Genomic DNA, 13,654 nt, shown 5'->3' with positions numbered 1-13,654 from the left:
GCCTTGAGGGAATTTCTTCAAATTTGGCACAAACATTTGGAATGCTGGTTGAACTGCAAGATGTTGGTGGCCAAAGGTGAAAGGTCACTGAAATTTAATGTCCATCGTTGGACTCAAAGATGAACTCACTACATTTTGGTGGTTAACTCATGTGCATCCCACTCTTGTAAATGCGATGCCATAAGGGGATATTGTGATCACTTTTCACCTTTAGTTTTATACTAAATTGGTGACACTAATATTGGGTGTCCACCTGTGGTGATTGTACAGATCTTCTGTGGTGTCAGGTTGAAGTTGTATGTGACGAATGTTTTAGAATTTTAAGCTTCTTTGCAACAACATTTATATTTGAAGCATTGTTTACTACTACTATGACAACTTTGGGTTCTATCAGAATCAGCTCTATTGGCCAATCCTATGAACACAAAAAAAAAAATCCTTAAAAGTCTTCACTACATACAGTATAAAATATGAGTCGAGACAAATGTGGATGTCAACAGCGGCTTGTCTGGTTGGCGAGGCAAACAACTGCGAGGCGATCCATCCATATTTTAATGGATTGGTATCACCTAAAATAAAGCCAATCAAAATCGTATCATTTCTTTGCTGTGTTCTGTCTGCTATACATGTATATCTCGGCGCAGTAGTGAGCATTTAACTGCATATGAGAATGGAAATTACAATGTTTAAATGTGAAAAAATTGCAAAATTGCAAATGTCAGTGTTCAAAACATTCAGCCTCATTTTATGCTGTGCTAATCATCAATTTCACAGCAGCAGTTCATATCAGCTGCCACTAATTAATGTTAATTCCATGAGCAAGGTGATGACAGGCAAAAATACAGTTTGCCCTCATGCTGGCTTTGTGTCTCTGTGGGAATTTAGTTTAGGGAGTCTTGATGTGATAAAAAAAATGTTCATGGTGCCATTTTGTGCCATATAGCCTCAGTTCTAAGACATAAATCAGTTGTAGGAGAACTGAAAAATGAAGCTGGTTAAGAGAGAAATTAACATCACAATCATTACTGGGCAAACTATCCATTGATATTCGTAGTCAGGAAGATGTTGAGGGAAATTCCAAAATCTGCTTGTCATTTCCCAAAGTGAGCTTTCATGATGGGTTGTTGCAACACAGTGTTGTTATTAGGAAAGCACTCTCTTCCATTACATGCTTCTCTTTCATTGTAAAACAAGATCAACCTTGTACAGTTTTACACCCCCCCGCCCCTCCCCCCCCCCCCCCAAAAGAAGTGGCTGTAATGAAAAATAATCTACTTTTCTGGTATGTTAGATTCCTCAGTTTATGGCCCACAACATCTGTTCTCAAACACTCTTGACAGACACCGCTGCATGTTTGCTGAGTTCGCTTTCTTTTTTTTTCTTTGTGTGGCTTCCTGTCCTGACGTGCTCCAGCATCCAGCTGTGGTTGGCTGCTCACTTTCACAACTTCCGTACAAACGAAAAGGCAGAACTATCAGCTGACAGTTAGTGCAGTAGGAGGCAGCGCAGATACAATAGTGAAATTCAGTCGTGACATCTTGATGTGTCTCTAAATGTTTGTTTATTTGCTGACAGAGAAAACAGAGGAATGTTAAAAGGAAGTGGAGGAAACGGCTGGTATCTGCAAATACTCCGAAGAGGGTGGAAGAAGTTTTCTCTCTACCAAGGGTGAGAAATGGGCAGTGAGTACCAACCACTGTCTCCTGCAGAGTCATGCAGAAGTTTGTTTATAGGTACGTATTGTATCTGTGTGCTTGTCATTTCATGAGGAACATACAGTGTAGTAGACTTTGAAGTTGATTTTTTTCATACGTAATCAGTAGTTGGTCTTTGTTTTTCTGGTAACGTCCACTCTCTCTGCCATCCAGATGTTACAATACTGAGACCTCAGCCCATCTTATCAAGCATGTTTGCATATATGTTAAGTTTAATAGCTGCCTGATTTATGAAGAAGTAATATATACTCTGTCACTTCAAAACCATGCCTCATAGAAAAACTCATATATTTATCAAATTACTGTCATTCTGTTTTAAGAAAATAACCTAATAAGTACTTGTCTTCTAAAATAGTCACACATAAATTGTTTCTCAATCCACTGATACATTGATTGATCTTTATAGTTTATATTTATACCAAAGTACTTTGAAGGAGCGGTGAAATTGGAAACTACTATTAAGACTTTAAATACTATATGCTAATGTATCATAAATGGCATGAAATAAAAGCCAGTTTCTACTTGTCCTATTGTTGTGTGTTGATCTTAAATAAAAATGCTGTAAGTACATCAATTACATTCTATTGCTAGTTATTTTCAAAGTATGTCTTCTTATGGACCAGAATAAACACATTCAATTAAAGGTCAAAACAAACAGTTTTATTTTTATTGTTATATTTACCAATAAGCCATTTGAATAATAGGCTGTAGGTTAACGCAGGCCTGCCGCTTTCAGTCACAGTAAAGTGATTTGAATCAAGTCCGTCAGACTACTGAAAACACCGTGTCGTTTACCAGTTATATTTCAATACAGAGCTGTAGAGAAATATGGAGGATTGCTGGCCTCCACCCACACGTGCCTCTCTCACATTGGTAGAGGCATGATGGAAACAAATAAACAGACCTTAACCACATTCTTTGGAAATTTAAAAACTATTTGACCCATTATATTCCTCTGCTAGCTACAACAACCCTGAGGCTAACTAATGGTGCCCAAAACTACACCTTCTCTTGGGAATAGCATTTAAAATGAACACATCTCTGATGTTATTATATTAATTTACATTAAAACAGATTGTTGGAATGAATAAATCTGTGTAATATATAATATAATACACGAGCTATCAATGTTTGAGTCTGCACTTCTGCAAAGTTGTTGCCTTTTAATATTTCAAGGACCTCAGTTTTACATTTCTTTTGCAGTCTGCACAAGCCCAGTCACAAAAATGTTTTTTTTTTTTACTAGAAGAGAGATGCTGAATAGATATGGGCCTAGGTTCTGTATGAAATATATCCTCATACACAGATTATTATTAGATTATAAATGTACTGCAGGTGTGTAATTTAAAGCATTCATATCCTAGACGTGAATCCCAGTACTGAAATACTGAGAAAACTCTGAGTGAATCCACCTTTGAGCGATTGTGCCTTTCTTGTTTTCTTCTTTTATATATTTAAATCTTCCAGATATGCAGTGGATAAAGAATCTGACGAGGATTTTTGAAGGTTTAGAGTTTTGAATCATGGAAAAGGTGCGTCGCAGAACGAGGCTTGTGTTCCTAATATTTTCTCTAATCTCATTTTGTGACTAGAATCGCAAATTATAAATCCAATAAATTAACAGAAAAAGAAAAGTTGAATTCACATTTAATGAGTAAAACAATAATAGCAGCTTCCATCTAGAGGTGCTCTAGGCCCGCACTTGGAAGTTGTGATGCTCGTGGTGTTAACTTACAAGTCCCCCCCTCCCCCCATACCCCACCCCCTCATTGTAGCCAGATGGCTGTCACACAGGCAGTTCCTCGCCCAGACCATGCTGATTTCCCATCATTCTTTCGTTAATGAGGTCGTTAGCAATGCAACGGACAATTAAATTATCCCAATCTGGCATTTTCCTCATTTGTTCACTTTGTAATGCACCGTACAGTGTCTCAAACTCCAAATAACACTGCTCTCTTTGACTGTGTCTGCGGGGATGATGGCTTCTATCCTTGTGTCATTTTCTTTCCTGTGATTCATGTGTGTGACACTTAGCAGCAGTGAATTAAAACATCACTGACAAACGCCTGCAACTACAGCCATTTTCACACAGTCAAGTAGCATAAACAGAGCTCTTGAAAGAGTTGTGTGGTGGTACATTCTCCTCTGTGATAACATCGTCACCCTGTATGGAAACAACGCAGCCCAGAGCTGCTGCTGCACAGAGGAAGTTTTGTTAGCTGCTAAATCGTGCAGAGAGGGCGACTTCAGCCAGTTAGTCGAGCACCCACCTTCATGTGAAATGTTGCCGAACGCTGACATGGCTGACAGTTAATTATGGGAGTCACAGATCACGCAGACGTGTCAGCTCGGCTACAATTGACATGCCGCATGTTTACATCTTTGTTGTAATGTTGTTTTCTAGTTATTTTCTCAGCAGCAGTGCTGTTATTTAGCTCTAGAAGTGCCTCGGGGCTTGCGATAATGATTGTAAAAGCAGCAGAGATTTCAGGGGAGTGACATGTTAAAAAGGACTTGTGGGTATAATTGGTGAAACTGCCATCACAGTAACTTTGGAAATATTTTCGGTCAGGCTGCTGTATCACGCAGACTGCCTGTTAGCTGCACTGTCATACTCTATAGGTGTGTCTCTACGTGGATCCATTATTTTCTGCAAACTCTTCAGCACATGCCGAGTTATTTTGACAGAAAAAATTTGACACACGGTAGTATTTGGAAAGTGACTCACAGGAAGTAGTTGGCCAGGTGGTTGGTGTCAGTAACAGGGAGCTAAACAAGTGGCTGCCACACATTTATCTCCAAACATCCAATTTAGGACTAAACAAAAAAAAAAAGTTGATATTGTTTCTCTTTTACAACTTGTCTCGGAGATATGCAAGTAGAGATATATGCCTGGTCAGTAATAAAATCTGCTTACACAGATTGTGATGGGTTATATTAAAAACCCACCCTTTGATTAAAAGATTTCTCCTCAGAAGATGGATTTTCACCTGAAGCGATGTGGTTCAACGAGAGGCCCAAAAGAGACAGGAGCTTCTGAGGCAGCAGTTCATCCCACATTCAGGCGAGCGCACAGATGACAGCTACCCCTCGCTGCTGTCTCTCAGTGTTTCTATGGGATGAAATCAGCAAATCTGGCTTCTAGCTACTGTCCAATATTTAGCTTCAAAGCTCCTGCTTGGGAATCATCACTGACAAAGATATTGGCAAAATTTGCTGTTAAATCAGAGATGCTGTTTGCAGCACAATGGAGCATAAAACAATGGATAAATCTTGTGGCTAACCCCAGCCTAGGGCCGGGACCACATGCTTGGCAGCTCGCACATGATGTCTTCCATTCCACTTTTATGTCCACTCCTCACTGAACCGCAACAGATCATTTTACTGCAACACATTAGGCTTTGTTTCAGCTGGGAGTTCAAAGCAGCCGTTGTAAGTTGTGAAGCCAGAAAATAATGTTTTGTTGGTAACAAATTACTAACTCCTGATCCTTCTTTACACCCTGTTAACAAACACAGTCTTGCAACACACCAGGTCACAACGCATTTTTGTGAATCCTGTTAAGATTCTATGAACCAGTCAGGAGAAACCATGAAATATCCACTGAAGACAAATGTACTCGCGTCTTCGAATTCAATGTGCATGAATGTTTTGTCAGTGCATGAAGTTTGTTAGTCATGTGATAGTGTGCCCACTTACTGGGATACGCGTTAGACATTGTCACATTTTCTAATATTTGATGGCATTAAAACCCTATTTAAAACTGGTATCAATATGTGATCTGTAACTTACCTGGATAAGGAAAAATGCATGTAAATACGAGATGTAAACCACTGACTATATAAAAGTGGATGTAGCTTATGGGTCTGAAAAAGGAGGTGGACACCACCGGGTGCCGCTAGGTGCTGGCTCCATAGACTACCATTCAACTGGTCTCATACAACTCTAAGTCAATCAAAATTTCTCTTTGATTTTGCAAGCTAAAGTCACTCCTTCTTATTAGTTTTCTGATGGTCCATCTGAAAATAATCCCGTCATTAGTTAGAAAATAAGCTTCAAAAAGCAGTGTTTTTGAGTGCGGGTCTGTTTGGATGACAAGTTTGTGGTGCAGTCAGAATACAGCTATCGGTGGTCGGAACGTAGCATTGTCAGGTTTCCAATCAGATCCGCCGCTCACTCCTCCCCAGCTCATCCAAATATGGTCACTTCCTGCTCCCAACCATTCGGGATTAGCAAAATGCCACCGGCCAAAATCCAAACTGGAGGCTTCATAAACCACAAACCAATCAGTGACGTCACTGTTGGTTGCCGCTTATTGTAAACTCAGAAACCACTGGATCAGTTCCAAAAGGTCATGTAACTCAGCCTCTTCCTGCTAAACCATGCAAGCTCAATAAAATCAAAGCTAGCAGCAGTAAAGATAGCTCAGCAGTAGGAAAATAGAATTATCACCTTGCGGTTGGATGCTAACCCCAACCAGTCAAGTTGCAGTTTACGTCCACATCTGTCCAGACTCATGTATGTTGTGAAGACTATGAAGGAATCCTATGTGTTCTCATGCTCGGCCAATAAAGTTGATTACGTTTTAAATGTGGATGTTGCTGAAGAGAAGCGACAAATTCTTCAACCCAACGGCACAGAAGATCTAAACGGTCACCATCGTTTTAAGGTGGACACCCAAGATTAGTGTCACCAATTCAGTATTTGACCAAAAGTGAAGTATGTGGTCACAATTGTCCCTCCTATTCATGAGTACTGGTGTTGAGGAATGGCCACAAAAGGGTTTTTGCAGAACATTTTGATGTCACAGTGAAATTAATATTTTGGATATATAATGTCAAAATTTTATCCTGTTAAACATTTGTGTGAAATGTTTTCATGATTAAGAGTATTAATTTTGGAGTTGTGGCAATATACATGTTTTGTTATGTCACAGTGACCTTTGACCTTTGGCAACCAAAATCAAATGCATTCTTGAGTCCGTGCGAGTTTTTGTGCCACATCTGAAGAAATTCCCTCGTGGCTTTCCTGAGATAATGCAGTAGAGGATGGACTTGAGGTCACCTTTGATCTCTGGACATTGACTGCATCTGACTGATAAGTCAATGGGTACAGTAAAACTACCTTGTAAAACTTTATCTTTCGGTTTTTTTCAACAGTAACAGGGGCAGCACTGTAATTGACTTGACTCATGGCATCTCTACAGACAACTTTGGTCTGAGGTAACAAAATGGCCAAATAAAAACAAAAAGATCCATATCCAGCTCTTGTTCTGGGCGTAAACCAAATTATTGCGCTGTTAGCAATGGTCCAAATTAATCAAATCATGAGCAAGACTCTAGTGGTCAGAAATAATTCATTAAAAAGAAAATATAATTTTATTTTTTCCTGCACGGCGCTGTGTTTATTGTCATGTCAGTTGCTACAATTACCTTTAAAGCCCTGATTCACTTTGCCACATTTCCACTGGGATCAGAATACATGTCTAATCCTCAAGGGAGCTGTACAGTGTGTTGACTGCTGCAATAAGAAATACATAACAGCATTGATGGGAAAATATTTGATATGAATCTTAACGCAAATCAGGGATTAGCCTTTGATGCCATGTGAAACCATTCATAACCTCTATCTTCTCTTCTTCTTCTGCAGAGACATCCGAGTGCTTTATATGCAGGGACGGTGAACTTCAAGCCAGCGACCCACTGAGGAATTTCTGTGACTGCAAGAATTTACTTGCCCATCACGTGTGTCTATCCACATGGATCCAGAGGGTAAGAACGACTTTTCCATGACTTGATATTTTGAATTTCAGTCTGGCTGTTTTTCCTCATCAGCCATTTGTCGAAATGGGAAACGTCCTTGTTGGGTTTCTAAGAGTGAATAAATTTGTTTGCCGTGTGAGCATTCCTTATTGAGACAAAACATTACTGCCTAATGAGCTACCTTTCAAATAGCAATCCCAATTAGTTTTAATGAGGGTTGCTAAAAGTGATAACACGTCATTGTTATACAGTTGAAACACAGAGGCTAAGACAGTGAGAAGTGCCTCATAATGGACTGGCAGAAATCCAGGAAGCCATCATACACCTGACACCGGTCACCGACTGCAGAACAGATCATTAACATCCTCAAATCAGCAGTTGTACAGCGGTCAGTGACGTGTTGTTTTTGTGCAGCTCCTCCCAAAAGATCACTTTACACTCTTCTCAGTTGATGAAATGTACATTTCTGTGGGTGGCATACATCTCTCTTTCTCTTCGGTCATGGTGCTTATTGCTGCTCATGCTAATTACTCTTCCACCATGAATTCCCAGCAAACTGCTGCTGCTGCTGCCAGAACTGAATTGCCAGAGTGTATAATTACCAATGTGTACCAAGTATTTCTCCAGAAATAAAAGGGAAAAGCTAAAAAGTGAGTGAAGAGGTGTGTTGATGTGAAAATGCAAATTTAGCGGCTGACTTTAACACCTCAGCTGCAGTCTTCCACAAAAGTAATAAAGCTCTTCTGTACGCGCATGAGTTTTTATGTCACACGGCATGCAAGCGCACTTGTTACTTTGTTTGGATAGATATCCTGATGAACTGTTCATGTTACATGATGTTACACAGTTTAACTGCCTTACATGGGGTTCATTCATAATGACTCTACAAATAATGGTCGTGAGATCTGAGCATCATACAGTAGTTTTTTTTTAAAGAGCAAAGGATCAAATAACTGTGTGTAATGTGAAATGGGTAGCTTGGAGAAAACTCTGCTGTCCCCCCTCAACTCTTTGGAGCTTTTTAGCCTCCTTTAGCAGTTTCACTTCAGTGCTTCACCCCTCATATCAGTGCTGCATCAGTAGCAGCCACCAGTTGGGGAATATTGTGAAGCTTTGTGCCGCTAAAGAGTTAAATATTTCCCCTAAAGTTGGTGGAGACCAAAACAGATAATTATCATCACGATTTAAATTTTCAGGACTTAGAATCACGATTGAAGCTGAATAAATGAATCGTTTACTGAGGTCATGAAATGAAGTTATTCAGAAACATTGTACTTTTATATACTTCCCAGCACGTACTTCATTGAGGTTCAAATTCTCCAGAAATTCTTATATTATTTTTTCAAGAGAAAAAGTCACATGATGGCAGCCGCTGTGTGTTTTTTGATGCGCAATGTGACTCAGAGGAGTCAGATGGTCAGATATGGAAGGTTTTTTAATTTGGACACTTCCCCTTCTCATAAAATGTATTTCATTCAAATTAAGGAACTACATTATGTGTTTTATTGAGAACTGGTGATTAGAATAGCAAAAGCTGTCATGACACAATGAAAGAGGAATTAAACCTCATTCGCAAGCTAATCATTTAATGTGGGTACAGCAAACAGATTTTACAGTTACTGCCACTCAGACTAAATTAACACAAGTGACAATTCTAATTTATATGAACTCAAAATTTTGCTGAAGTTTGTTGCCTTCAAATTTCAGGTTTTCTCAAGTTTTTCCTTTTTACATTGGGCTCCAGTTTAGAAAATCTACTGAGATAAAAGCGTGTGTTGCAAACTGTAGTCACGGAGTTTCAAAATATGGACAGTTACCTTGCAAGATGGAGAAACTATCAAGTTGCATGATTGGAAATGTAGGCTCCACTGTTTGTGGAAGCCATTTCCCAGGACTTGAAGTCAGAACATGTCCAAATCTGCAGTACATACTCCGACCATACGAGTGCTGCTCTGAGTAAAGAGCCACAGAGCAGATCAACTGAAAATTCATTTCATCTGTGTCACTAATGCACTTTTGGAAAGTACCAGATCTGTGCCTCTGGTTGCTGCCTGATTTAATGTGAGGTATAAACAAATCCCAGCTCTGTATAATCACATCTGTATCATAACATACAGTATCTGTAAGTAGCTGCGCTGTACACCAGTCATTGTACATTAATCAAGGAGAAAATGTGTCTGCTTTTGTGCTGTCCATTCATGTGAGCTTTGGGTCTCTTTGGATACTCCACAAGTGGTAGACAACATGCTACAGCAGACCTTTCATCTGCACCACCCAGCTGTCAGAGTGAAGAGCCACTTCCATTAAGTGTGTGTCTTCCCACTATACAATTATATACAGACACACACACAGGCTCATCAAACAGGCACACACACACACACACACACACACACACACTCAAACACAGAACCCCGCTCTCAGCTGAGTGTGTGCTGAAGCTGGCAGACTACTTTAGTTTTGTGTGTGTGTGTGTGTGTGTGTGTGTGTGTGTGTGTGTGTGTGTGTGTGTGTGTGTGTGTGTGTGTGTGTGTGTGTGTGTGTGTGTGTGTGTGTGTGTGAGAGAGAGAAGGCAACCTTTTAGAGTGCTCAGGGTAGGCAGCCCCTTTCCCTTTTACAGAACAGAAATCAGCAATTGACCTGTCACTTTTGCTCTGATAGCCATCTCTGGAAAGCAGGTCATGCACATATGTCTAAAGTGCCTCTTAACCGCATTTTATGAAGCCAGAAAATGTAATCCAATAATGATTTGACTTGCGAGAGAGCCAGCCAGCTGGGAGTGATAGCATGCACCGTTACCACTCCTAAAAACAGCTTGAACAAAAAACAAAAGGGCAAATTCCACGTCCTTATTTAGTTTCAGTCACAACAGTATCACGCAGATGTTGTCACTAAAGAGCCGGCATGCTGAATTCAAACACAGCAAAACAGAGCTGGCATTCATTTCAACTGTTGATACATACTTCAGCATGTTTGCAGCAGAGGACGATTTGAATGATTATTGTCTGCAGTGAGACTGCCTCATTTGCCACCCTCCTCCCTTCCTTGTTCAGGTTCCCAAAGACAAATAGCATGGCACAAAACTAATTAGTAACCAGGAACTAGTTAGGAGATGCCCTTTGAAAAACATGTCCTGAGGCAGGATTTAAATATAGGGACAGAGTCAGTGACTGAGTGTGCCTGGGAGATCCCGGCCTCCAGGCTAGGCAGCACTTTGACCCTTGACCCTCATTATAGGCAGTGCATTCCTAGAGGGGTGAAACCCCTCTCAGCACTAAGTACAAGGGCATGGGAGGACTGTATGGCACCAGCATGGCCTGGTGTGCCTCACTGCCTGGCCCACCGAAGGCTTGAGAAAATACAGGATGCCAGTGTGCACCATTACTTTCCAAAAGGTTTTGGGATCCCCACAGATAAATATATATGTATTTTTTTTTTTATTTATTTTTTTTTTATAGACATGTGGTTTCTTTCTATTTAGGTTAATAAGAAGAGTATTCTGCAAACAAAAAAAATACATTTGGAATTTGTAATCCTCTGAAATGAACCACAAGAAGTGATGGCGAAGAGCTAAATATAGCATTGATTCAGTGGATAGAGTGTGTGTGAAGAAAGTGTGAAGAGTTGAAAAACATAATGAGATGAACACAAGATGAGTTCAAACGTTGACATGCATTAGATAGGTTTCTCATATGTGATAAATGAGTTTGTGTGCATGCATAGGTTTCCTTTTAATTGCGAGCAGTGTGAATAAGCCTCTTCTGTTCTTCAGCCTCTCTCTCTTATTGGCTGATAATTCTCATCATTGCAAACAGACCTGGTTTACATTCATTAGCCCAACACTCACAGCAATCAGGCCACACTGCTTGGGGCAATGGTCCTCTTTATAAAATCACATTGCCTAATAGCAGTGTTCTATAATTATATGCCATTAACATCTAACAAAATGTGCTCCTACATGCCATGCATATTAGCAGTGGATTTGTGGTTTGTGTTTGTACAAATGCTTTTCTCGCTATTAACATTATTTTTCTTTCATGTGTACTTCTGTCATCTGAAGTGGTTCATTTATTGTGTGCATTAGAAAACATCCAGATATATATGTCTAAATATTAATTACTGCAACTACCGAGGCCCTGAGGTGCAAACAGAATATAAAACAACAACAGTATTGTGTTATGTGGAATGTTGTGCTTTTATTGTTGTGTTTTGAAAACCATTGTGTTTTCAGTTTTTTGTTGTTTTTCCTTTTTTTAAATGTTGCTGTTTTCTGTTTTGTGTGGTTTTTTTTTAAAATGCTGTGTTCTTTGTTTTGTTGTGTTTTGTTTTTGTTTTTGAACTGTTTTTCTGATTTGTATTTGTTGTATTATATTTTGTTGATTCAACTGCTTTCTTTGTGTTTTTGTGAATTGTTGTGTTTTCTGTTGCGTTATATTTTTGCCTTGTTATGGTTTTCTGTTTTGTTGTTATTTGTTTAGTTTTATTTTTCTAAAATGTTGACCCCACCTGTCATCAAGGCCAACCTCTGTACTATACATAAGGAATATTATCCATAATGCACCTTTGGGTTAAAAAATACTATACCATTTCCCAAACAAACATAGTTTATTGATTAAAACACAAACAAATGATTTGTCATCCGTGTCATTGTGCAGCAAGTCCAGCTGCAATTTTGATGGCTCATTCTCACTGAATTACTTTTAAATTTTGTTTCTTTCCAGGGAAGTGGGAGTGAAAACCGTCTGCGTTGCATCATCTGCGAGGCCAAGGTAAGTGTATTGATGTGTGTATGTTTTGAGAAGGGGAGAAATATACAAATTCAATGAAATATTTGATGACGTCTCATTCTTTTAATCTTTACTGTGTGAAATGCAGGTAGTGGGCATTTAAGCAAACACCATTTAAGCCATTAAACAGTGTCTGCATCTCACAAAACAGATTCAAACAGAGCAGATCCATAATACTAATGAGCAATCAGGTCTTTGTTTTGCTCTGTGATTTAGCTGATTTACCAGCAGTTGTGTTGCTTATGAGCTGTAAGCTGTCTTATATTCCTTATTATTGCAGCAGAGCACTCGCTGCAGAAAAGCAGGGTGAAGCCTAACAATATTTGGCAAAGGATACAAGCCATGTAATGACAAAATCTGTATTCATTTCATGAGCAGAAATTAATCATGCTTTCCTGTGTTACATTCCTCATGCAAATTTTCTGTCAACACATTGTGTCTGCTGTTTGTGAGTTTATTCGTATGAAATGGTGGAGCTGATGTGTCATCACAGATGGGGTTGCATGCTGGATAAGGTGGCTGCATTACTAACCATCTCAGATTAGGAAGTATGCTGTTGATGTGTTGTATGTATTCATGCTTGCGCCGTGGGTCAAAGCATCACAAGCTGGCTACTGAGTGTTTTATTCATTGTTTGCTCTACAGCAGCGGGTTAGCTGTCTCTCTCTCTCTCTCTCTCTGTGTGTGTGTGTGTGTGTGTGTGTGTGTGTGTGTGTGTGTGGGAGGGATCCAGTCTGCAGAAGAAAATGTCACAGTAACTTTGACAACGACCTTTCAAGAGTTTAAGATATTTTAAACATGAAATCATGTGTGTGCAAGCACACACACACGCGCGCACACACACACACACACACACACACACACACACACACACACACAAATCCGCACACAGCTTCCCACTGCAATGTAAGTATAATGAAACGTTTGGTCTGACAGGAATTCTCTAGTGATTTTTGTTATTCATCCAGGAATGTCTGTTAGTTTCCACGTGGGGTCAAAAGAAAAATCAAGTGTGATGTTGTTTTCTGTTCCAGAAGAAACACACATCTGCCAACAGGGTGATGAGTAGGATTTTAAGGCCCAAGCGGACCAACAAATTATATTTTCCTTGACATGGCTGTGTGACTGATATAATCCCCTAAGATCCAGTTCAAATTGTCCAAAAGTGAAGCCGAAATGTCACAGAAAGGGGTGCTGCCACCTTGCGCTAATGACGCCGTTTGCAAGCAGCATGTGCACAGTAGTGATCTCGGGGTGGAGCCGTGGTTTTAAGGTCCTGCCTCCACCTGCTGCTCGTTTGTCTCGGACCGTTGTGGACACTTGCTGTAGTCTTGTCATTTTCTAGATAAAGAATAATTAGGGACTGCAAGCTACCTAGCTACATATCATATCT

The 13,654-nt window shown here is 39.8% G+C and overlaps 1 protein-coding gene across 1 annotated transcript in view; it reads left to right on the top strand.

Annotated features, from left to right (window-relative positions):
* The first annotated feature begins 1,580 nt into the window (after window positions 1-1,580).
* Window positions 1,581-13,654, top strand: part of LOC138198527 (uncharacterized) — an 85,377-nt gene continuing 73,303 nt past the window's right edge. The window contains exons 1-3 of the mRNA XM_069149969.1: window positions 1,581-1,733; window positions 7,365-7,486; window positions 12,196-12,243. Of these exons, the coding sequence (XP_069006070.1) occupies window positions 1,676-1,733; window positions 7,365-7,486; window positions 12,196-12,243 (228 nt within the window). The 5' untranslated portion in view covers window positions 1,581-1,675. The remainder of the gene's footprint in view (window positions 1,734-7,364; window positions 7,487-12,195; window positions 12,244-13,654) is intronic.

Source organism: Embiotoca jacksoni, unplaced genomic scaffold (genome assembly GCF_022577435.1).
Source record: "Embiotoca jacksoni isolate LCO1_2020_lvr unplaced genomic scaffold, fEmbJac1.0.p SCAF_16, whole genome shotgun sequence".
Taxonomy (NCBI): Eukaryota; Metazoa; Chordata; class Actinopteri; family Embiotocidae; genus Embiotoca; species Embiotoca jacksoni.
Note: the sequence above shows the minus strand (reverse complement) of the source record. Positions and strands in the feature narration are given on the sequence as shown.